The following is a 26,068-nucleotide window of genomic DNA, read 5'->3' as shown; positions in this document are numbered from 1 at the left end:
TACATAGTAAATAATATACAACAGAACATAAATAGTAAATACCAATACAGCAGATCTAATAATTCACAAACTCAAAGACGTTGGAGCAGTTGCCTTCTCGTCCGTTGGGTAAACAGCTACAGTCTGGTTTTCTGCCTTGTCATTTTTTTTTCTTTATAATGATTTTAGAGGTATAAAATGGTCTGTATTTACTTTCTTTTTTTCCCCAGAAATTAATTACCGCTCATGAGCAATTTAAAGCCACACTGCCGGAAGCGGACGGCGAAAGACAAGCAATTATAGGCATCCAGAGTGAGGTGGAGAAAGTGATTCAGAGCTATAACATTAGAGTGTCTTCAGTTAATCCATATAGCACTATTACCCTGGAAGAACTCCGCACCAAGTGGGAGAAGGTATTAAGAGAACAAGAAATCATCTTTCGGTACTATAATACCTGGGTTTGTTATGCAATGGTGTAAATGCTTTCTGTCATTCAATAGGAACAGTCATTGTTGACTCCAGTGGATAAAACTCTGACCTGTTCATGTGATGGACACACAGATTCTCGGCTCCTTAGAAGGCAGAGCCGTGATAACCGGACCGCTAGGAGCCGTGCACCTATATGTCCATCACATGACCAGGACTGAAACTTATCCACGGGAGTAAACATTGAAGGTTTCTACTGATTGACTTCAAGAATGCCTTGAGGAATTGATAAAGGTAGTATATTGGAAAACTATAAACTGATCAACCATAGCCGTAAAGGGGTTGTGTGTGCAACGTGCCGCCCCCCCAGGAACGATCGCATCCCAGTTTTATAGGAATGCCGAGTGGTGTGGTGCGGCCCCAACAGTTTTCTATGTGTGTCACGGTGCTCCTACCTGGTACCGTCGCTCCCCAGGGTTTGGCTCCGAAGCAATAAAGGGGGAATAGTAATGGTAGAGATGGAGAATAAATCGAGTCCAGACTTTTATAAAGTTCAACAGCTTTAATTGCATCAACTTGTATCCGGACAATATTCAGGCTTTCTCTTGGGTCCAGCAGATAAAATATAAAAGTTAAAATAAAAATAAAAACACACACACTTGAAATACCAATGCCCCTCTATTAGCTGTATATGAGGTAGATCTGTTTGATCTCTCTTCATCTCCACTTAGGCATCCAATAGGGGACTGTACATATAGTCCTTATCTACTGCATATCATTCTTATAATCTGATTGGATGTCAATATTGGTATTTAGCTGATTTTATAGTTCAAAAATATATAATTCAATCGTATATTCCAAATATAGTAGTATTGTCTCTCTTTCTTTTCAAACTAATGCACACTTGTCAGCAATATGTTCCAGAAGATATTTTGTATTATTGTGCACATATATAATTCATCTATGTTCCCAATGCATTAGTTTTCCGGTTCACCTTTATATTAATAATGATATTATGTTTTGCAATATATATCCAGCAGTGATCAGGAGTTTGCAAATATTTTGATGCTATCCACCGCGGCGTCCCACGTGGTAGCAATAGCGCTCACCTCAGGCCCAGCGTCTCTGTCTCCAGTACGGACAACAGTACCTGTATCACGATTGCAGTTGCTGGATCCCGGCGTCCCACGTGGTGCAGCGCGCTATGTCTTAGCTGCCTGGATCTTCACAGGGTAACTCACATGATGTCTGTGGAGCGCTGTCATGGTGCGGAGTGGGGGAAAACTCCCCACCGAACACTGTATGGAAAACGGAACAGAAACTAGGCCTAGTGAAAAAATTATACTCCCCACTGCTCTGCTCCAGCACCCTGGCTCCATTCTACAATCTATGATCAAAAATCACTGATCAAACACTGACCAAACACTGTCTGTGTAAAAAAGGCCTTGCAACCTCTCCTGACATGTTTGTTTTGGTAACTACTTGCATTCCCCATATAATAACAATTCTTGAGTATCTTTTTATATAACGCTGTGTTGCGCCATTCCTCTATTAGTCCTACTAGAGGTTTATGAATAAACTGCCAGCGGTCTTCAGTAAAGGTACAATTGAATGTTACCAGCTAGGGATATGTCCTTGCAAAGTCTGGCTCAGCACTTATTGTAATAGAAAAACAAACCAAAAGAAAAAAAGCCACAGGAAAAGGCGCCAACCCAATATTGGTAGCTGTGATCGGTAGTTTGGAAGGGAAGTATGTGTATATGTGTAAACATAAAATACAAAATATATTCCCACCTCAAATAAATGGGATAATTCACAGGATAAAAATCAATATAATAAAAATGTTGTAAGAACTGAAATTGTGAACAAATAACTCACTTCACCGGGGGGGTGGAATAAGCTCAAGACTCGACCCCCCTCGCCTGGATCGCTTGTAGTATCTTAGGAAGAACGGCAGTCCCACAGATGGCACTTCTGGCAAATTCCTTTATTGATATCACGTCAGGTCAGCTCAACGCGTTTCAGGGTTACCTCATACCCCCTTCATCAGCACTTATTGGATAGTATCAGACTGTGCAGGGACAACCCCCAACCGGTCTGGGAATGAGATGTCCCATACGTTACCACGTGCACCGCTGCAACCATTCACTGGCCCCAGCAGTGATGTATCTCTAAACCAGGCTTTGAAAAGCCGCAGCAGCACACGTGATAACAGATGGGACACTTTGGGTCCACAAGGGACCAGAAGCAGAAATCATGTATTGGTGAATAGGTCAGTGGCTTTTTTCTAAAGGTGCTTTAGATTTTTTATTTTATTCTAGTTCTTTACTGATACAGGATCGTAAAATAATGTACAAATTGGATGCTTCTGATAAAAAAAAATCTTATTTTTCCATGAAGGTGAAAAGGCTTGTGCCCACTAGAGACCAGTCTTTGCAAGAAGAACTTGCACGTCAACAAGCTAATGAGCGCTTTCGCCGACAGTTTGCTGCTCAGGCAAATGTCATAGGACCATGGATTCAGAGCAAGATGGAGGTTAGAAAATCAACATTTACTTTATACCTATCCTATAGAAAAAAAATAAAGAATATAGCATCCGCATGCCATGCATTGTTCCATTGCTTCTCAGCATAATTTATAAATATCCCCATTGAGGCTCTTAGTATACGTTTTCATCAAAATGCACAGGCCCACTCACCACGTCAAGCTGGCCTCTTATGAGTGGGCAACCGCTGCCACTACACAGCCCTTGCAGGTGACGAGACCCAGCAGCCTAACAGCACCCCTGCTATCAGTGCCCCGCGGCACTGGGTCACCCCAACCCACAGGCACAGCACCACAACAGCGACATCCATCATGCAGCACCACACAATGTGAACACATCAAGATTTACTTATCATCCTTAGGGTACATTCACACGTCCGCAATTTCGTTCCGCATTTTGCGGAACGGAATTGTAGACCCATTCATTTCTACGGGGCAGCTACGATGTGCTGCCCGGATCCGGAATTGCGGATCCGCACTTCCGGGTCCGCAATTCCTTTCCCGAAAAAAATAGAACATGTCCTATTCTTGTCCGCAAATGCGGACAGGAATAGGCATTTTCTATTAAGTGCCGGCGATGTGCGGTCCGCAAAATGTGGAACGCACATCGCCGATGTTCGTGTTTTGCGGATCCACGGATCCGCAAAACACACACGGACGTGTGAATGGACCCTAAGGGCTCATTCAGATGGCCGTATGCTATCCGCAAAAATGCGGATCCGTTTTTTTGAGGATTAGATGCTGACCCACTCACTTCTATGGGGCCCTTTTCTATTCCACGGTTCCGCAAAACAAATGAAACATGTCCTATACTTGTCCGTGAAAATCAGGACATGGCCCCATTGAAGTCTATGGGTCCGCAAAAATACTGAATGCTATCCGTTCTTTTGCGGATCCGTTTTTTTTTGCTGGTATCGAGCTCTTTACAGTCAAAACCTATACTTGGCTTATTTTACTGGAATTTCATCATCCTGAACACTCAGATTTTCAGAATAAGGATGAATTTTACAAGAATATTGTATAATACTAATATGCTTTCATGGATAATCTGATGAAATTGAAAATTTTTGCTAAATTCTTGATACGATGTTATCTTTGTTGTACAGGAGATTGCTCGCGGCTCCATTGATCTAACTACAACACTTGAAGATCAGATGAATAATCTCAAGCAGCAAGAACATAACATTATCAATTACAAGCATAACATTGACAAACTGGAAGGCGATCACCAGATTATTCAGGAGTCGCTCATCTTTGATAACAAGCACACTAATTACACTATGGAGGTAAGCATAATTGGGATCCTTCAAATAAGCTATGTAAGGGCGGGTTCACATCAGCGGTACGAATTCCGTTATTGCTTTCCGTTATGACATGGTTATAACAGAAAATAACGGAATTGTAAGACGGAATTTAAAATGGAAACCTTTGGAGGCATTCCATTTTGATCCATTATAATAGAAGTCTAGGGGCAAGTATAACGGATCCGTCTGGTTTCCGTTATCTAGGACGGAAAAGAAAGTTCAGGCGGATCCGTTGTGCTTGCCCATAGACCTCTATTGTGACGGATCAAAACGGAATGCCTCTAAAGGTTTCCGTTTTGAATTCCGTCATTTTCCATTATAACCAAGTTATAACAGAAAGCAATAACGGAATTTGTGATGCTGATATGAACCCACCCTAGTCTGTACTTGTGAACAGTCACCATTAGGTTTTTATTTTATTATTTCGTATGTCCTTTTAAATACATAGATATTTGCCTGATAGTCTAAGAAGGTGAGAGCTTCATTCACATTCATCTCCTCTGTATGGGGACTAATCATCATTACTGCAATCACTTTTCCACATAAAGAATCATTTTCTTCTGGGTTGCAGATCCCTGTTTACCCAGGGAGATGTGCTGCACAGAAATGATTTTTGGTGCTGGCTGAAAGACGCTATCACAGAGTGTTTGCTTGTCCATAGGGTGATTGCTGGCACCTTTACACAGACCAATTATCTGGAACAGGTCTTTCTACAAACGCTCATCCCTGATAATTAGGGTACTTTCACACTTGCGGCAGAGGATTCCGCCAGGCAGTTCCATCGCCGGAACTGCCTGCCGGATCCGTCAAAACGTATGCAAACTGATGGCATTTGTCAGACGGATCAGGATCCTGATCTGTATGACAAATGCATTGGCATGCCGGATCCATCTCTCCGTAAAAACGGATACGGCATTTATTTTTTTCACATTTTTTTTGCGATCTGAGCATGCGCAGACCGCAATGCCGGATCCATTTTGCCGGAACACTCAGGGCCGGATCCGGCATTTATTTTTTTCACATTTTTTTGCGATCTGAGCATGCGCAGACCGCAATGCCGGATCCATTTTGCCGGAACACTCAGGGCCGGATCCGGCATTAACCTCCCTGGCGGTATGATTATGTCAGGAATTTTGTACCAAAAGGGGTACAATTTTTTTCATGGAAATTTGTTGTTATGTATTGTAGGCCTGCAATTCTTAGTAATTACTTACTAAACTAATTACTTACTTACTAAAGTTTGAAACACAAAATCATGAATTATAATCTAATTAATATAATTTTATTCAATAATGTAATAAAGAATAATGAAATTTGTCAAACAAATAAAATTCAATAAACATCCTGAGTGTGATAAATTTTAAAACATGGGACTGCACAAAGTCCGACGTCACAATCAGGACAATGGAACCTGGTTTCTTTTCGGACTTTCTTTCCATTGCCATCTCTCTTTGAGCAGCAAACCACGCACATCCTGGTAGGTGCTGCCTTTTTTGGAGTTGGCGGGATGTAGTCCATAAAGTGGCGACCAGTCAGGTGTTCTGGGTTGACAACGTCAACAGCACGACGTCCAGGTCTGTTCACAGATACTGATGGCGTCTGGTGGTTGACAAAAATCCGCTCAACCACCTTATAAAGTCAGAATGAACAAGAGGCTTGTCACTCTTTGCTCTGTACAGGATATATGCATTCCAAAGGCATTGTTCCAGAAGATGCCTGAAGATCTTCTTATAATATTTTTTTTGCTGTTTGCGCATAGCCGGATAAAATGTCATTGCCTGATCGGCTCTGTCGACACCTCCCATGGTGTAATTATAGTCTATCACCTTTTGTGTGGACCATGGCAGTAGAGGTATTGTGCACAGTACTCATGAGACACACGTCCTTCTTGTCTCGCCATCGCATTGCCATCATCTTATGCTTCTGCCAGGCAACCATTTCTCTGATTTTGAGTTTATTCTTGGCAAACATAGATGGCATATCACATCGGTTAGGCCTAACGGTACCATATGCATCAGTCTTGTTTTGTAGCAAATCCTCATACAGTTCCGGAGACGTGTAGAAATTGTCCGTGGTCACACAATATCCCTGGTTCAGCAATGGCTCTAGCAGTGTAAGGACAGATGATGTGGCCATCCCATAGCCGCTGTACCTGGGGTTGAACTTCGTGCCTTTACCGGTGTAAATTACCGAATTCCAGATGTACCCAGTGGATGACTCGCAGAGCATGTAGGATTTGATGCCAAACCGCGCTCTTTTGGATGCAATGTACTGTATCCAGCTTAGGCGTCCCTTGTAGGCCATCAAACTTTCGTCAACGCTGACATCACTTTCTGGCACGTAGGTCCGCTGGAAATTGGTCACAATCATTTGCCATACCTCCAAGATTTTTTTTTAGTTTGGGCGCAGGATGCTTTGCCTCATCAAATTCTTCGTTGTTCGTGAAGTGGAAATACTTCATGATGAGGGAAAACTGGTATTCTGACATCACGGTGCCAAAAAATGGAGTAGCCAGTAACTTATTGGTGGTCCAGTACCATTTCTGGAGAGGTTTCCCAATCACCCCCTGAAGAATGATGAGTCCCAGAAACTGCCACATGTCCTCTTTGGTCACCGGTTCCCACTTTCTGCTTCTGGAAAACGTGGCATGCTGCGTAGCGGATTGCTGCTGTTGGTAGCGATTTGTCTCCATGACAATTTTTTCAATTACTTCCTCAGTGAGGAATAATTGCAGGTATGCCAGAGGGTTGTCACGCTCAACATCTGCCTTCATCCCAGGTGATCCAGTGAACTGGAATCTTGGGGGCGCTACATGGTCCGTATCGCAGTCAATGGGGCACCAGGTGCGCACATGGCTGAGGTCAGGTGCAGGATCATCGCCGTTGTCACTTTCCAGATCAGTGTCAGTGTCAGACGACAAATTTCCCCACGACTCACTATCGCTCAGTTCTGCGAGCACCTCCGTGTCACTGTCGCTGTCACTCAACTGGTCCAAACACACTTTTGTAGTACAGTGGCGCTTTTTTGAAGCCATGTTATAAATAAGCACAAATGGCAGTAAAATGGCAGGCAAGGGGCACTTTATAGTGATCAACTGTCAGATCTGAGGTGATACAGTGCAATCCTCTCAGATTACAATGTATTACCTCTTTTATGTGTGTGTGTCACTTTATAATTTAGAATTTCCCGCCTAGTTCCGCTCCCATGCGCCGCAGGTGCTCGCAGGGAACGGAACCAGGAAGTCAGATGCCGGCCGGCGCTCTCGCCTGCGATCACAGCGGAGAAGGTAAGGGGACTCCGCTGACAACTTTTCAATGTTACCCCGAGCGTGACTCGGGGTTACCGCTCCTGGCAGCCCCGAGTCACGCTCAGGAATACCGCTAGGAAGGTTAATGCATGTCAATGGGAAAAAAATGCTGGATGTGGCATTCCGGCAAGTGTTCCAGAATTTTGGACGGAGATAAAACCGCAGCATGCTGCGGTATTATCTTCGTCCTGAAAAGGCAAAAAGACTGAACTGAAGACGTCCTGATGCATCCTAAACGGATTGCTCTCCATTCAGAATGCATGGGGATAAAACGAATCAGTTCTTTTCCGGTATTGAGCCCCTAGGACGGAACTCAATGCCAGAAAAGAATAACGCTAGTGTGAAAGTACCCTTAGCCCAATTATTGGTCTGTGCAAAAAAAAACTTTAAAAGGATTGGCCACTTTCTGGTTACTGTTGGCCAAGGAGGTGTATATAAGATAACTATATGGCACTTAGTAATATCATCTTTAGGTTTACCCCCTTGTTTACCAAGTCTTTTGTGCAGTCCACAAAGAGGTCTTATCCATAAAATGGTTGCTGATGGAGGGTCATGTGACTGTCACTCCATGTGATGTCTCCTCCATTCAAGTACATAGGACCTGCCACGGGGAGTTTAGTGCAGGTGCAGTGCATTTGAATAGAGGAGTCATCACACGGTCATATGACCCTCCAACAGCGGCCATGTTATGAACGGGACCTCCATGTGGACAGCACAGAAGATTTGCCAAACAAGGTGGCAAGTTTTATGAAATATTGTAGACGGCACAGAATATCAACAACAGCTATATTAGTATGTGCCATATAGTTATCTTACCTACACATTGGTCACAAGTCGCCAGAAAGTGGTCAAACCCTTTAACATTCTTTTTGAGAGATGGGCTACCTGCTCTCTGAAGGATCCAATTACATCATCCCATAGAAGTCTATGAGGAGGGCAGCAGAGTGAGACAGAGAAACACAACACAGGCATGATTCAACACCTAACAGTAAGTGTTATATCTCACCCAGAGTGCTTTATTCACATCTATACTACTCAGTATGTCTATATAAAGTATATATGGTGCTTCAGGGTGATTCTGTGTTAGATTTAGCAAGATTAGATGGATACAAAAAAAACAGCAGCACTTAAAGGGGTTGGCCACTTTCTGGTTATTGTTGACCAATGTGTTTGTGAGATGATTACATGGCACTTACAAATGTAGTCTTTGTTGAAATTCTGCACCATTTTCTGTATTTTATAAGGTGTGCCCCATTGTTTACATAGTCTTTTCTGCTGTCCGTAAAATGGCTGCTGATGTAGTGTCATGTGACCAGGCAAATCACCTCCATGTGATGTCACCTCCATTCAAACACAATGCATCTGCCATTTGCACTTGTTCTTTTGGGAGTTTAGTGTAGCTGCAGTGTGTTTGAATGGAGGCGACATTGCATGGAGGTGATTTATCTGGTCACATGACCAGACATGACCAGAAAATGGAAATGGGTGCAGTTCCTCCAAAATCCATGGACCAGGATCCAAAAAAGACATCCACAATAATTCTAGACAACACAATGAGGCCTTTGTCAAGCTTGACAAAGGTGTCATTGTGCAAGGCTGAAACTCTGCACGGGTGAATAAAGTAGGTCCACCACACTTTTTCACACCCCCTGGAGTGCTGCCTCTATTTCTGGATTTAGATAGATACAGTAGATAGATAATTCTTTATGGCTTTACATCATTCAAGAAGCAGGACTCTTTTAGTATTCACATATGAACTTAACCAGATTTTGTGTTCTCGTGCAGCACATCCGTGTCGGTTGGGAGCTCCTGCTAACTACAATAGCAAGAACAATCAATGAAATCGAAACTCAGATGCTTACACGGGACGCCAAAGGCATAACACAGGAACAGATTAATGAATTCCGCTCTTCATTCAATCATTTCGACAAGGTAATTTGGAGAACGATAGGACAGTAAAATGGTATAAGGTCAGTACTGATTGAGTTATTTTATTCAAAGAGACACTGATCTCGGCATATGGCCAACACAGCCCTATGGTATTTTTATGCTACTTTTTTTTATACATTTCTATGACTTGTTTATGACCATCTGTATATTTCTTTTACGGATCAGTCCTGTCTAATCAAGTATCAGTGACTGTCCATGCAAAAGTCTCAGGAGACATTTCTTTGTAATTCCCTGGTAATGTCAGACGAACAGAATGCGTTACTTCCATCTGTTGTGCGGTGTAGAATGTGGCCTTATCAGTTTGACATTAGGAGAAATCCTTTCATGGCCAGCTATTTTAAGGATGATACAATAAAGCTGTGTACATTGTGTTTAGTGTTATTTATAGACCGACAATCCATGAGCAGATACTATTATGCCAAGGTTAATTTTTATCAAGCTTCATTGCACAGAATGGAGAAAACGGCTTTATGTATGCTACATTCCAGCTCCCAAATTCAAGGAAAATGTAAAAATAGAAATAGGTTATTTTACTCATCATATAATTCTTTGGTGACTCTAAACCTCTATTTCTTTTATCCAAGGCAAATATTTAACTTGGTCCATTACTCTGGACCCAGCTCCTTGCAACTCTTTGCAAAAAAAATGTTTTTCAGCAGAAAGCGATGGCTAGCCTGGTGTTTCCTGGAAGCCACGGCAGGGAAAGTGTTATATCTTAGGCTACTTTCACACTCGCGTTTTGGGCGGATCCCTCATGGATCTGCAAAAACGGATCCGTTACAATAATACAACCGCATGCATCCGTCATGAACAGATCCGTTTGTATTATCTGTAAGATAGCCAAGATGGATCCGTCATGAACTCCATTGAAAGTCAATGGGAGACTGATCCATTTTCTATTGTGCCAGATTGTGTCAGAGAAAACGGATCCGTCCCCATTGACTTACATTGTGTGCCAGGGCGGATCCGTTTGTCTCAGTTTCGTCAAGTGGACAGCAAAACGCTGCAGGCAGCGTTTTGGTGTCCGCCTCCAGAGCGTAATGGGAGGCAAACCGATGCATTCTGAGCGGATCCTTTTCCATTCAGAATGTATTAAGGCAAAACTGATCCGTTTTGGACCGCTTGTGAGAGCCCTGAACGGATCTTGCAAATGGAAAGCCAAAACGCCAGTGTGAAAGTAGCCTAAGTAATACAAGGACAGCATGACTATGGCAGAACAGACATCGCTTGTACAGGGCACCACCCCATTCTGGCTCATAGGACTTGTTTCTGAGCAGTACCCCTACTCTATGATGTCTATATGTCCTAGAAGAAAGCGCCTTTAACCTGTGGCCAAAGCAATGTCCTAGGTCTCACAGAGTGGTCCTTGTAGCCCCTGTCTTCTCTGGCTAATAGGTGAGCAAATTGAGCAGCCAGCCACTGTTAACTAGGCCCCTATTAAAAGCTGCACTATTTTGTCCATAAAATGGCATTCTCCCTGATGAAAACCTGATGGACTACATTAGTCAATAGAGTCTGTCAGTCTTTTTTTATGTAACAGACCTGGGATTCCATTACTTTCATTGTTTTTCCCCTATAACAGAGCAGAACAAATGAAATATTTAGTGGAGATGTGAACAAAGTCTGAATCGGACAATAGCTTTTGCATAAATGTAATAGTACAGGTGAATATAAGAAACTTTGTAATATATCTTGTCAGAGAAAAATTTAGTGTTCCCAAGTTATTAGCTCCCCCTTTCCTAAACGAATAGTCCTTTCACATGGACCGATGGCAATTGTCAAGTCAATTATCAGGAGCGGACTACATTTACATACAGCAGTGATCTTCTCTGTATGAGAACTGGTGATCACTTCTGCCATACAGATTCATTGTTTCTAGACAGCAGATCCCTGTTTATACAGAAAGATGTGCTGCACAGAAATATTGATATTTGGTACTGGCCAAAAAGCATGATCACCTTATGAACAAGTGTGTGCTTGTTCATTGGGTGATTGCTGGCACTTTTACAAGTTCCATTTATTGAGAATGAGCATTTCTGCAAACACTCCCATTATTGGCCCAATTATTGGTCCGTGTAAAACCTTAACATTTTCTCTGAATTCCATAAACTAAGACAGGCTGCCTGCTCACTGAAGGATCAGATTATATCATCAAATAGAAGTCTATAGAGGGGAGGGGCAGGAGCAGTGAGCAGCAGAGTGAGATAGAGAGAGAAAAACAACACGTGAATGATTTAGCAGATTCTGCAGCTAATAGTAAATGTTGTATCTCAGCCCAAGTGTTTTATTCACATCTATATTGCTCAGTACTTCTCTATAACGAAAGATACAAATCATATAATGGTCAGATATAGTGTTATTAATCTGTTTACTAAAACTACAGCCTTCTGCTTATGACAGTAATAACTCATTCCATGTGTCTTTACTTCACATGATATAAATTGTATTTTTTAATAATAATGATACAACATATGACTGACTTCAGATGTCTCTCAATATGTTCAACCAACAGAGAAAAAAGGGGATGATGGATCATGATGACTTCAGGGCCTGTCTTATTTCAATGGGTTACGATCTGGTAGGTAACGTGTATTTATTAAAGTGTATATATAATTGCTAAAATATTAATGTACAAACACAGTAGTTATGTATCCAATGTGGAATCACACAAAAAATTCACTATGTATATATTCCCTGTACATTTTAGGTAACTGCCATTACACACAGCTAATCAGGGGCGTAGCTAGAAATGCATGGGCCCCATAGCAAAATATTTTCATGGGCCCCCCCCATCTCCCACCCCCACATATCTATCGGGCCTCCCATCACCCCTTCCAGAGCTCCCACCCGAACACCCATCCTAGATCTCCCACCGCCATGAGCTGCGTCGGAGCTCCGCCCCCATCCCCATTATAGTCAATGGGGACGGAGCAGAGGTCCAGCGAAATAGCGGCAGGACGGATCCGACAGGCTGAACAGCCTGCCGGATCCGTCCTGCCGCAAGTGTAAAAGTACCCTTAGTCTGTCATATAAGAAGGGGGGGAGAAACCCCAGAACTAGAGTGTGCCCCCCAAAAGAAGGAAGGGGTGCCCTCCTTATCACTGCTGGCATCTCTTTTTAACTTCAGATCATCAGACTCTCACTTACTAATTACAGCACACACCTCTGTAGTGTCCACCATCAGACAGGGGAGGGAAGAAACCCCAGTTGGGGGGCACACTCTAGTTCTGGGGTTTCTTCCCTCCCCTGTCTGATGGTGGACACTACAGAGGTGTGTGCTGTAATTAGTAAGTGAGAGTCTGATGATCTGAATTCTGAAGTTAAAAAGAGCTGCCTGCAGACCTGCAATGATAAAGAGGGCCGTGGGGGCCCCAAGAGAAGGAAGGGGGCAGGGGCCCCCACACCCTCCTTCACTTCAGGTCTGCAGGCAGCTCTTTTTAACTTCAGAATTCAGATCATTATCAAGTTCAACATCATCACGATACTGTACTGATCATCATAATCTTCTGAACCTTAGTTCTAAGTTCTCACACTTACTTTTAGACTGAGGCACACGGGCACAGTCAGAACAGAATCAGCTGTTACAGCAGGCACTTGGCAGCCGCAGGCACAGGCACAGAGGCAGGACTAGAGACAGTGGAGTGGACGCCGGAGTGGAGTGGAGACCACTGACCAGTTGAGGAGGAGGGAGCAGACTGGAAAAGGGTCAGACTCGGACCGGTCACCGGTCCCACCACAGCGCAGGCAGGCTGAGCTGAGGCACAGGCTGGCAGCAGTGAGACTGACACTCTCAGTCAGTCTCAGACACTGCTGCGGCGGGAATCGAGGCCACTCCCTCTTAGACTCCAGGACCAGGTATAGTACACACCACCGTGACCCTGGCCCGACCCCCTCCACCGCGGCCTAGCTCATCTGCTGCCCGGCCCCGTCGTGCCCTCACTGCCCTGCTCTCTCCTGACTCCTTCTGCCCGTCCCCAGCCAGGCCCGAGCCGCAGACCGCCCACGGACGGGCCGGCAAGTGGATGTAAAAAATAAAATAAAATAAATCAACAGGCCCGGGCGGGCCCCCAGTGGCGTAGGGCCCCATAGCCACTGCTATGGTTGCTATGGCGATCCCTACGCCACTGCAGCTAATATTTCGTTTTTACCAGAACCATAGGATCTCTTAGCTCCTTCCCACATAGGATTACATCCCAACTGAGGTGTTCTTACTGCAATAGGACATCATAGTACATTCAGTAAATGACACTGGGCAGGAGCTGTCAGTTATCTGAGCAGTCAGTCTGGGGCCTTAGAAAGGACAACATGGCCGTTCTGTCAAAGTCCATACTTCAAATAAGGTTGAACCCTTTGAGGAGTTCTCTGACTCTATAAAAGGCTATCATTATCACATCAGTGGTGCTCCAACCCTCAGTACTCGCACTGATCAGATTATTGAAGGGGCTCCTTCATAGTGTACCAGGCACAGTTCTGTACTTTTATAATTGGATGTGCCTGATATTGCAACTCAGAGCAGCTCAATCCCATGCAAGTCAATGGGACTGAACCTCAGTACTCGGCATAGCTGCTACTAAAAGTACAGAGCTATGCCTGCTAATAAATGAAGAGGATGCATCACTTGCTGGAGCACCCAACCCTGCAGTCAACATGGGTGCCGAGGGGTGAACATCCAACAACCTGATATTGATGGCCTATCTTAAAGTTCCCTTCAGTGTGCTGCTACACATTCAGGTTTTTTATGTAGTTTTTGAAGCAAAAACAAGGAGTGGATTCAAAAAACAGGAGAGATAGTATCTGTTAGTTTGGCTTCAGAAACTTCATCCAGAAATCATCAAAAATGTATGGCAGCACCCTTATGCAGGCTGATTATTGGGAATGAATGTTAATGAATAACTGGCCTGTGTAAAGCTGCAGCTGATCCCCAATGAACAAGCAAATGCTAGTTCATCAGGTGAAAGCATTGTTTCTGGACAGCAGATTGTCCTGTCTAAACAAGGGTCTGCTGTCGTTAGCCAATTAGTCTGTATAGGGAGGAGCGATCACAGTACAGATCGCTTCTTTCCATACGGTGGATTTGATTGCTGTATGTAAAGGCAGCTCTTATCTCCACTGACGAGTAGGAAATTGACGGAAACAAATGGTTTGTTCCTAATAATTTCCCCTGACCCCTGAGGAAGCTGGTTGTTACTGGCGATACGCGTGGGGTGATGTCTCTCCATTCAGACCCACCTGAATGATCTTATACCCTTGTATTCTACCCAGGTATCAGGTGCTTTGATGCCACATTACGATTGTTTATTTATCTCATATCCTGGGGTGCTTTCCATGCTTTATACTTTTGGGTATTGTCATGTTTGATCATATATATTGTGTCCATATTTGTGACAATTGGTGTGGTCTGTATATGTGTTTGGTTTTAGCGAAAATCAGCACATGATACATTGTATACAATTTTTTAATTCGTTTGTATGTCTTTGTACTTAAATAAAATTTAAGCATTTTATTATTGGTGTATGTGCGCCTTATCGAAGTTTTCTTGGGCCATGTGGCCTCTTTTTTTGCATATGTATTTGTTGAGCTGCCAGCGCACTCCATTTATCATTGTGTGTGCCCCCCATACGTCATTTAACATATGCCACAAATGTCAGATAGGTGCACGCAAAAATGTAACAAAGTGCATCCCTGCAGTGAGTCAGATGCAGGCTTCCAGGTATGAGGAGACCTGGGGCTGACATACCATGCACATTAAGCGGCTGCACAATTACCTAGAATGTTTAGGGGTCTAATACTACCCTAAGACTACATTTCTCGCCCATTTCCTTGGGGTACACAGGAGACCTTGGGTATAGCTCAGCTCCCTAGGAGGCGTGACACTAAGTGAAAACTGTTAAGCCCCTCCTCCAGCAGCTATACCCTCAGCCGGGAGAGAGAGACAACCAGTTTTTGCTTAGTGTCCAAGGAGGCAAGACACTCCCTGCTCTACAGGGCTGTTTTTTCTCCTTAATTTTTATTTCTTATTTTTTATTACATTTTTAATAGGGATTTTTTATTTTTTCTCAGGGACAACAGACGCCTGGACCTCTCTGTTTCTACCGGGGTCGAGTTGCGCCAGTGCCGGTCATCCGCACTGCTGCCTCCCCCACAGAAGACAAGGTGGACCAGGCAGCCTAGCTCTCCTGCATCCCTCCAGCGTAAGGGTCGCCTGTGGCACTTCAGGGGTAAATTTTGGCACTTCCCAGTAGCGGGGGGCAGGGCCTATTCTTCCCGCGCTCCGCTCTCTTCCCGCCGCTCCTGCTACATCCGCATCTGTGTCCGCATGAGCACACAACCGCTGCTACCTCCATCATCCAGAGCTGCACAAAGAAGGCTCGGTGCTACCGCTCCTGCTGCTCCTAGTTTTTTTCCTCCGACGTCTGGTAGGACTGTTAACCCCCTCCCAGCGCCAGTGGCCCTAGCCTGGGTTCAGGTCTTCCTTCCTGGGTTATATTACCCCTCATCACCAACATGTCAGACCCCACAGGGGCCTCTAAGCCCTGGTACCATGCCTGTACCGCCTGTAAAGAACCCTTTCCACGTGGGCAATCCGATCCGCATTGTTCTGCATGCCAGGCCCCAATGCAAGGTCCGCCACCGGCCGTGCCGCTCCCCGGTCCCTCTGGTCCGCCTGACTGGGCCAGATCCCTGTCCCAGGCCGTGGAAAGTCTCACCCACATAGTAGGTCGCCTGGTAGATAAACCGCCTACCCCGCAGGCTGCCACACCTCCTGTCGCACCCTCTGGCTCTACCGCTTCTGCCGCCCCCACTGATTCACTCGCACACAGCAAATCCTCCAGGGCCCGGCACTCTCAGAAGTGCTCCAGGACAGAGTGCGCATCCTCCTCAGATGCGTCTCTCTGCCCGCTACGCGTGCGGACTAAGTCGGGCCTCTCCTCCCCTCTAGACACGCCCTCTGAGAGAGATCCGGCGGATTCGGATTGGGACATGGACTCGGCACTACCGTCCAAACTAGCCTCCACAGTGGGTCACCTCATCACCAACATTCGTGATACCTTTAAGATACACGATGACCCTCCCAGCACTGATCAGGCCGGCGTGTCTTTTTTCCGCTCCAAACAGGCGTCCAAGGTTTTTCCTCTCCACGCCGACTTCTCTTGAGTGGTCTCTAAAGCTTGGGCTCGCCCTGATTCCCGCTTTACCTCTCCCAAAAAGCTGGACATATGTTATCCATTTCCAGCGGATTGTGTTGCCACATGGGCGTCCCCGCCTAAGGTTGACCCTCCTGTGGCCCGCCTGTCTAAGAGCACGGCCATTCCTGTAGCAGACGGTTCCTCACTTCATTCCACCAAGGACCGTCGTATGGAGTCCCTCTTCAAGGCCATCTTAGCTTCCTCGGGTTCAGCCCTCAGACCGGTCTTTGTCTCCGCCTGGGTGGGGAAAGCGGTCTCCGAATGGGATCTCAGCTTGAACAGGATTTGGGATCGGATGTCCCCATTCAGGACCTCCAATCCTTGGCCCATCTGATAGTTCAGGCAGGAAAATTTATCTGTGAGTCTTCTCTCAATGCAGGTGCCCTTATAGCATGCTCATCTGCCTTAGCCGTTTCCGTCAGAAGGGAACTTTGGCTGAAGGTTTGGGCGACGGACGCCGCCTCCAAACGTTCCCTTACTGGGCTACCATTCACATTTATTCGGGACCCGTTTGGACTAAATTATTTCAGAAGCCACGGGTGGCAAGAGCACCAATCTTCCCCAGTCCAGAACCAAAGGCACCCCTCAGGGTCGCTCTGGCTCATCTCGTTTTCGGTCCTACCGCAGGTCCTCCGGGTATAGATTCACAGCTGGTTCCTCATCTGGCCCCTCTCAGGATAGGCGCAAGAAGCCCTTTTTTCGGGCTCAGCCCACCTGGCGTAAGTCACAAGCTGCCCGTCCCTCCACGGCCAAGCAGCCCCCCGCCTGAAGGTGTGCCCCCACCCACCCGGGTGGGGGGCCGTCTTCTCCTTTTCAGGGACGTCTGGCGGGCTCACATCTCCGATGCCTGGGCACTCTAAATTGTATCCTCCGGATAAAAAATCAAGTTTGCTTCTCTCCCTCTGGATCGTTTCTTTCGGTCCTGTTCTCCACGGGACACCGTGGGTGCGGCCGCCTTCTCCACAGCAATTCTCACCCTACTGGACAAGAGAGTCAGCCTCCGGTGGACCGATTCAAGGGGCTCTACTCGAACCTCTTCGTGGTCCCCAAAACAGAAGGCTCGGTGCGGCCGATCCTAGACTTAAAACGTCTAAACCGGTTTCTCTGCCTTCGGCTATTCCGGATGGAGTCCCTCCGATCCGCGGTGTCCTCCCTGGAGAAGGGGGACTTTATGTCATCAATCGACATTCAGGATGCCTTCCTCCACGTTCCGGTCGCTCTGTGTCACCATCGTTTCCTTCGCTTTGCAGTGGGGAACGATCACTATCAGTTTGTCGCCCTTCCCTTCAGCCTGGTGACGGCCCCTCGGGTGTTCACCAAAGTACTGGCCCCTGTCCTAGCTTTGCTCCGCTTCAGGTTTTTTTTCTGCTGCCTTACTTGGACGACGTCCTCATCAAGGCGCCCTCCTTTCCTCTGACATCCGCCAGCGTAGACCTCACTCTGGAGACCCTGGGACGGTTCGGTTGGCTTCTCAACCTTCCCAAGTCTTCCCTGATTCCCTCCAGACGGTTGATCTTCCTGGGGATGCTGCTGGATACGGAGGCGGCGGAGGTCCGTCTTCCAACGGAAATCCTTCCTTCTAATGACATGGCGGGTGGTTGCAGGGTTGGGGGGGGGTTTCCTCCCCGGTCCGTCCAGGGCACTTGGTCTCCATCAGAGTCCAAGCTTCAGATCAACGTCCTGGAATTGAGGGCGATCTTGTCGCTCCGACACTGGACTCCCCAATCGGACAATGCCACGGCCGTGGCATACATAAACCCTTAGGGGGGCACTCGCAGCGCCGCGGCAATGCGAGAGGTTACCCGCATTCTCCTCTAGGCAGAAGCTCACGTTCCGGCCCTGTCAGCGATTTATATTTCAGGGGTGGAGAACTGGACGGCGGACTTCCTCAGCCAGACCACCATCGACCCGGGCGTGTGGTCGCTACACCCGGACGTGTTCGAGTCAATTTGCCTTCGTTGGGGTCGTCCGGATGTGGACCTCATGGCCTCCAGGTTCAACCACAAGCTTCCCACCTTCCTGGCCAGGGTAAGGGACCCGAGGGCGTACGGCGCCGACGCCCTCGTTCTTACGTGGCAAGAATTTTCACTTAGTGTCACGCCTCCTAGGGAGCTGAGCTATACCCAAGGTCTCCTGTGTCCCCCAAGGAAGAGCGAGAAAGAGATTTTACTGGTAAGTTATACAAAAATCTTGTTTTTATGTCTTTGATGTTAAAACAAAGTTTATATATTTTATTTTTATTTTGTTACTCTGTCTTTTAGTTTTCTTTTAAAATTTTCACTAGGGACTTGAAGCTGCTGTTTTGAGCACACTGACAGGTGATCTATTAGGTCATGCCTCTGTTATGGCGTAATAGTTACTGATGGTCTTTTTAGGCCGCCAACTGTCATAGTAACCCGATGCAATCTGTAATCTAGTTGTAGGGGTGCCTACAGGCTAACAGAGGTAGCTCCCCCTCTGTTTGCCACTGATTGCAGCATCTAATTGGTTAAACAGTTGAGATAGGAGTTATCTCCAATCCCAGCCTTTAGAACGGGATGTCATTTGTACAAAGCGGTTGACACCCATATGTGGTATGGTGAAGTCAGACCTCCTGTGCCCACACTATCACTGTACTGTACTAGTATGACCATTTCCAGGAAAAAGCTGCAATGTACTGTTATGGCTCAGGGAAGGAAGGAGTTAATTAACCAGTAATGATTGTGAAAAGAATACAATACTGTCTTTGTATACTGTCAGTTATCTCAGTATATTCATAACAGGTAATATGTATTCATATGTGATTGCTTGTAGGGTGAAGCAGAGTTTGCTCGGATTATGGTTCTGGTTGATCCCAATAATTCGGGAACAGTGTCTTTCCAGTCATTTATTGACTTTATGACAAGGGAGACAGCTGAAACGGATTCAGCCGAACAAGTTGTTGGTGCGTTCAGAATTCTGGCTGCAGATAAGGTAGGTAAAACATTTATTTTTTTTTCACCTTTTTGATAAATGTGGGAAACTAATTTCATAGACCCAGGACCCACTGTAGAGGTGTGCAACCTGTGTGCAAGACTCATTGGCCACCCGTGCTGAAGATAGCGAGTCTTGTGGCCACCACCGAATGCACAGTTAAACTGTGCACAATGCCTGGTGGGGCTGCCTGGCTGTAGTAATACCCATACCTTTAGCTGCCAGAACCAATCCTGCAAAACATTTTCAAATTCATATGCAAATTAGCTCTCACGTGCATGAAGGGTGGTCCTGAGCTGTGCAGTGCACCGTAGCTCTCAGCTCCTCCCTCTTTTCCTTGATTGCCAGGACCAGGCTTCTCATGCCTGCCCCTGTCAATCAAGCAGGAGGGGAAGGCTTTGAAACAGAAAGGGCTGGAGCTATGGTGCACCTAGATTTTATTTGGTAAGCGAATGGAAGTACATGGGGTCCGTTATTTTTCATTTTTATGAAATCTGAGACAGAGGTCCCTAATGTAGCATCTAACACAGATTTGAACATAGCATTTAAAAAACAATCCAGTGAAAAGTTATGACATATAGTTAAGGCTGCATGCAGCCTGTAATTGTGGGAGGGGCCAGGTCTCCCTTCTTAAACCCCCTCGGCCAGTTCATTACACCACGCTCGGCTACACGTACTTCCGGTGACTCCCGTCACTTCCGGTAAGCACGCCTCCCAGGTAAGCAGCGTCTCACGCCTCTCGACGCGCACCTCGTCTCTCCGGCCGTCCACCCGCGGGTCCGCTCCTTCTCGCCGCCTCCTGGTCCCCTGCACCTGCGAGCCCCCACCGCCGGCCCGGGCCTCTCCTCCATTCCAGCGCATCCATCCTCTCGCGAGAGGTCGTGCGCATGCGCTGCCGGCTCCCGGTTCCGTCTGCCGCCTGCCGCACAGCGTGCTGGCCGCCGGGGGGGGGATGGGGGCGGGGAGAAGTAACGCACACCACCTCCATCCCTCACCCCAAGCAGAGCCACACATCGCTGCCGCCCACGCATCCCCGCTCCCTGCACAGCTGTGCTCCCGGTCAGTGCTGCTGGAAGCAGGAGTTATGTCCCTGCCTTGGTTGCTCAAGTGTTGGGTGAAACTGGGTTACATGTGGCTACCACATAATGGGCTCAGCTTGTCTTCACAGTACCCTTGCATGTCAATGCATGACACCTGCACCGTTTGGCATCACTGTCCGCAGAGTCGTCCGTGCCCCCAGATACCAGGTTCCTAACATCGGTGGGAGGTCAGTCCTCAGTTCACAGTGTTGCATTCAAGAATCGTTTAGTTCCCTTGAACCGGGCTCCTGTGTCTCACCACCTTGCCACCCGCACATAGACAGGTCGGTCCGTGGCGCAGGCTCCACCGGCCTCCGCGCCCACCCAGGTTCGGATCTGTGGCCCTTGGGGCCCTGTCAATGCTCCTGCCAGCCGCACACCATCACGCAGTCCTGCGGCCTCCCAGCCTGGCCTTCGCGGGGGTTCCGGCCCTTGCTGCTCCCATCCTCCGGCGCTCACACCTGGCTACACGGCCCTACTTTTTCCCGGACCCAGCAGGCCCGGCCCTCACTCAGTCAAACTCTCACTTTTGTGTTCCTTTACCAGTTGCCCGTAGCGTTCGTGGTCCCCGCCGTGTCGTGTCTCGACCTCCGGACGTCAGGTTTAGGTATTGGGCAGGTGTCTTACGTTCTTACAAAATAAAAAATAAAAAAATATATATTTTTTTTTTTCAACAGGCTCGGCAGAAGGTCCCTGCCGGGCACTCGAGGGAATTCTCAAGCTTGAGGGTTTTCAGGTAGGTAATTATGGGCTGCACCCTGCAGTTCCTCTTGCCAGCATCCCATGCTACCTCCCCTGAGGCGTTCTGGGGATGTTTCTATCCTGCTCAACCTGAAGCATTCAGGTTGTCTTCTCTGTACGTCTTAGCCTGGAGCGTTCAGGTGTCTTCCCTGTCCATTTACCCTGAAGCGTTCAGGTGTCTTCTCTGTCCATCTTAGCCTGAGGTATTCAGGTGTCTTCTCTGTTCATCTTAGCCTGAGGCGTTCAGGCGTCTTCTCTGTCCATTTTAGCCGGAAGCGTTCAGGTGTCTTCTCTGTCCATTTTAGCCTGAAGCGTTCAGGTGTCTTCTCTGTCCATCTTAGCCTGAGGCTTTCAGGTGTCTTCTCTGTCCATTTTAGCCTGAAGTATTCAGGTGTCTGCTCTGTCCATCTTAGCGTGAGGCGTTCAGGTGTCTGCTCCGTCCATCTTAGCCTGAGGCGTTCAGGTGTCTTCTCTGTCCATCTTAGCCTGAGGCGTTCAGGTGTCTTCTCTGTCCATTTTAGCCTGAAGCATTCAGGTGTCTTCTCTGTCCATGTACCCTGAAGCTTTCAGGTGACTTCTCGGTCCAGCTTAGCCTGAGGCGTTCAGGTGTCTTCTCTGTCCATTTTAGCCTGAAGCGTTCAGGTGTCTTCTCTGTCCATGTACCCTGAAGCGTTCAGGTGACTTCTCTGTCCAGCTTAGCCTGAGGCGTTCAGGTGTCTTCTCTGTCCATCTTAGCCTGAGGCGTTCAGGTGTCTTCCCTGTCTACCGTTGCAGGAAACTTCAGGGTCTCGTTCCTGTTTTCTTCAGCCCACTGCGTGCAGCCGTCATTACTTTCATTAGCCGGTACGTCAGGTGTCTTCCCGGTCCTACGTAGCCTTCAGCGCTCAGGCAACCCTACTCACATCCCCAACCTGAAACGTTCAGGTCGCTCCTCGCCACTCATCCTGGAACGTCCAGGCCTCCTTCTCGCCACAGTCTACGACTCCGCCTCCTGGCTCTCCAGACACCCCTCTGTTCTTTGTTTCCATTCATCCTCGTCTCTCTGTTTCCGTTTTTAGCCGGCACAGCGGTGTGTACGTCCGCGTCATCATTGGTTTTCAGATCCCGCTCCGCAATTCTCTCACGTCGCTCCTAACTTTTCCAGTCCTCAGGGCCAGTCGGGTCGTTTCCGTCGATCCTCAGGCGGTAAGGCAAGGGTATGGAATCCACGCTCTCAGGTACGTTCTCAAATACGTTGCTCACGGCCTTAGTAATTACGGTACACGGTCCTCGTGACCTCTCCAGCTGCCATATTTTGTCTGTAATTCCAGGTCTGGCGCAAGGTCTCTACAATCTTCGGAGCCATGTCACAAGTTTCGGACGTCGACGACGCTTTGTCCCTCCCGGGTACTTCGGTCTCTGGCCAAGGCGGCCCAGAATCCCTCCGAAGATGGACCGTACCAAGGCTCATCGCGGAGTTAAGCAGAAGGGGCATCAGGCACCCAGCGTCAGCCGGAAGGCTGAAGGAAAAAAGAAAGAGAAAGGAAAAAAAAAATATAAAATCAGCGCCCCGGCGGTCATCCACTACCTGGACGACTTTCTCCTCATAGAACCTCCGCTATGTCAGCCATCCGGGCTGCACTCCCTCCTGGAGCTCTTTGCCGCCCTTCACATCCCAATATCGCAGGGCAAGACCTCGGGGCCGGCCACTTCCATCACCTTCCTGGGTATTGTCCTAGATTCCGACAGGATGGAGGCCAGGCTTCCGGAGGCAAAACTGTCCCTAATACGAGAAGTCGTTGCAGGGGCCATCACCTCTTCCCAGGTGACCAAGGTCGAGCTTCAGTCCATTCTGGGTAGATTAAACTTTGCCTTAAGGGTAATGCCCCAGGGCAGGGCCTTTATTTCTCGCCTGCTCTCGCTCCTTCCTGCAGCCTCTGATCCCATCAGCATTGTCCACTTGGACAGGGCTGCTATGGCAGACTTGCGCATGTGGGACAGCTTTCTTTCAGCCTGGAACGGGGTCAGCCTGTTCGTCCCATCATGAACCCAGTCCTCCGCCAGGGTGTTTTCCGATGCCGCGGCGTCCCGGGGGTTCGCTGCCATCTTCGGGTCCCACTGGTTAGCTGGTCCATGGCCGCCTCAGGTCAGTTCTGACCCTCAGGCCCTCAGTCCGTCTCCATTTCTGGAATTTTATCCCATCGTGGCAGCCGCCTCTGTCTGGGGTCACCTCTGGGCTAATTCCAGTGTCATGTTCATTTCAGACAGTCAAGACTTGGTGGACATCATCTCCAAAGGCCGAGCCAAGTCTGCCAAGATCATGTCCCTTTTGCGCAGACTGGTCTGGCTGTCCATGATCAATAACTTCCATTTCTCATGTTCCCATATTCCAGGTGTCAGCAACACGGCAGCCAATGCCTTATCCCGTTTCAACTTTCAAACGTTCTTTCAGGTATGTCCAGAAGCAGACCAGACCGGGGCCCGGATTCCTGGCTTCAGCAACCTGATGTTGGATTGAGGTCTCTGCTGGCAACCGCCAAGGACCTCATGCACCGATCCCTCTCCATCAACACGTCCCGCAATTACAGCACAGGTTGGAACCTCTTTTTAAAATTTTCCAGGGACCATCCCCAACAAGATACAGCCTTCGTTTCCTACATCATGGCTTTCATGGCCATTGCCATGTCAACCTCAAGCTGGCACCCAACACCATCCGTTTGTACCTAGCCGGGGCGCAACATTTCTTAGTTCTGCAGAATCCAGAGGTTCGCTCGGCTTTCACATCTCAAGCCGTCAAGGCCACACTCAGGGGCATTGAGAAAAGCAGTAAGGACTCACCTCCTTCCCGACGGCCGGTCTCCGGCCAACTATTCAGGCTTCTGTCAGCAACCCTAGATGGCAACCCTTTTGGCCCTTCCTTTAGTCTGGTCATCAAGGCCGCAATGTATTTAAGCTTCTACGGCTTCCTACACCCAGGAGAATTCTCAGTTTCTTCCCAAAGGGCGACCTTTCTGAAAAAGAAGCAACTATCCTGGAGCCAGTATCACCTGGTGTTAAGCCTTCCTTCCACCAAGACATCCCAAACCGGTCCTCCCTTACAGATTCGCTTCTTTGAGTCCGAAAACGCCTAGTGTCCGGTTCTGGTGCTCCGACGTCTCCTAGACTCCACTCCATCTCCAGATCCTGAGTCTCCTTTGCTTCCATTCCAGGGGAAACCCCTATCCACGCCACAGTTCATCTCACACATCAGATCCCTGGTCGCAGGGCTGGGGATGGACCCCAAAACAATATCTGGTCATTCCTTCCGCATCGGAGCCGCCTCGGCAGCTTCCAAGCACGGGACGCCTCCGCACGTCATTCGTCACATGGGTAGGTGGAGATCTGCCTGTTTCTCCCGGTACATTCCGGATCCGCTAACTGAAACCCACCAGGTATTCCGTTCCTTGGCTTTGTAAACATGTTCTAAACATGCTTAAACGACAGCACTTTCCCTACCCGGTGTCTTTTTGGCCCTCTTTTAGGCAGGCCCACGTCCCGTGGCTCCAGGCACACACCAGCCACTGTTAGGGCCCCTTCCTGTCACCTTACTGACCGTGGCCGCGACCACAAATCGTTGTAATTGTGGGAGGGGCCAGGTCTCCCTTCTTCAACCCCCTCGGCCAGTTCATTACACCGCGCTCGGCTACACGTGCTTCCCCCCCCTTTATTCCCACCCTTTTTCTCTACTCTTCCTAGGGTTGGCCCTCTTTTAGGCAGGCCCACGTCCCGTGGCTCCAGGCACTCACCAGCCACTGTTAGGGCCCCTTCCTGTCACCTTACTGACCGTGGCCGCGACCACAACTGTTACATAGCATAGTGTCTAGCAATGCATATGTCCATCTATTGAGCTGAGTGCCACTGGTCACACATGCTCAGTCACTGTCCCACAGCTAGATCTTTGCATTGTGATATAATCGACAACTCTCTGTTTTTGGTCAGCCTATAAAGGTATTTGTTATAGCAGTAATTCATTATTTCTCTTTTTGTTCCCTACAGCCGTACATATTAGCTGACGAACTTCGGAGAGAGCTTCCTCCTGATCAAGCCCAGTACTGCATTTCCAAGATGCCTCCGTACACTGGCCGGGGAGCCGTTCCTGGTGCTCTGGATTATTCCTGTTTTTCAACTGCTTTGTATGGAGAAAGTGACCTGTAATTGGATTCCTGTAGGATGCTCGGCTCCAACCCTAAAATGTAGATGGTGTGCTCGCAGCATTGAATGAGCTTAAAAGGAAACGTGCATTAAAAGTATATGTGCTTAAAGTGCAGTGTCACACTGAAACGGGAAATGTTTTTTTTTCTAGACAAATATGAATTTGTGAATGTGTTTCCTTTCTGTGGGAAAATGTTTCAGGTAAAACCCTACATACAGGATTGGTTGGTTACTTGCTGGAATTAGGCCAGTTTCACATGGCTGCAGTATGGTTGGATTTTAATATGGTCACAACATCCAGACCTTTGGTTGTACTGATCACCATAAAGGGTATGGCTAGGTTCACTTTAGTAGAACTGCAGAGGTCTGGGTGTTGTGGCTGTATTTCAGACTGTGTGAAACCAGCTTTAAAGGGGTTGTGCCAAATTT

At 47.6% G+C, this 26,068-nt stretch overlaps 1 protein-coding gene across 1 annotated transcript in view; it reads left to right on the top strand.

Annotated features, from left to right (window-relative positions):
* ACTN2 (actinin alpha 2) overlaps window positions 1-25,846 on the top strand; it is a 97,138-nt gene extending 71,292 nt beyond the window's left edge. The window contains exons 15-21 of the mRNA XM_040429618.1: window positions 210-392; window positions 2,806-2,940; window positions 4,056-4,235; window positions 9,346-9,492; window positions 12,023-12,088; window positions 19,491-19,649; window positions 25,484-25,846. Of these exons, the coding sequence (XP_040285552.1) occupies window positions 210-392; window positions 2,806-2,940; window positions 4,056-4,235; window positions 9,346-9,492; window positions 12,023-12,088; window positions 19,491-19,649; window positions 25,484-25,642 (1,029 nt within the window). The 3' untranslated portion in view covers window positions 25,643-25,846. The remainder of the gene's footprint in view (window positions 1-209; window positions 393-2,805; window positions 2,941-4,055; window positions 4,236-9,345; window positions 9,493-12,022; window positions 12,089-19,490; window positions 19,650-25,483) is intronic.
* Window positions 25,847-26,068: the final 222 nt, after the last annotated feature.

The sequence above is a fragment of the Bufo bufo genome, chromosome 4 (genome assembly GCF_905171765.1).
Source record: "Bufo bufo chromosome 4, aBufBuf1.1, whole genome shotgun sequence".
NCBI classification, from domain to species: Eukaryota; Metazoa; Chordata; class Amphibia; order Anura; family Bufonidae; genus Bufo; species Bufo bufo.
Note: the sequence above shows the minus strand (reverse complement) of the source record. Positions and strands in the feature narration are given on the sequence as shown.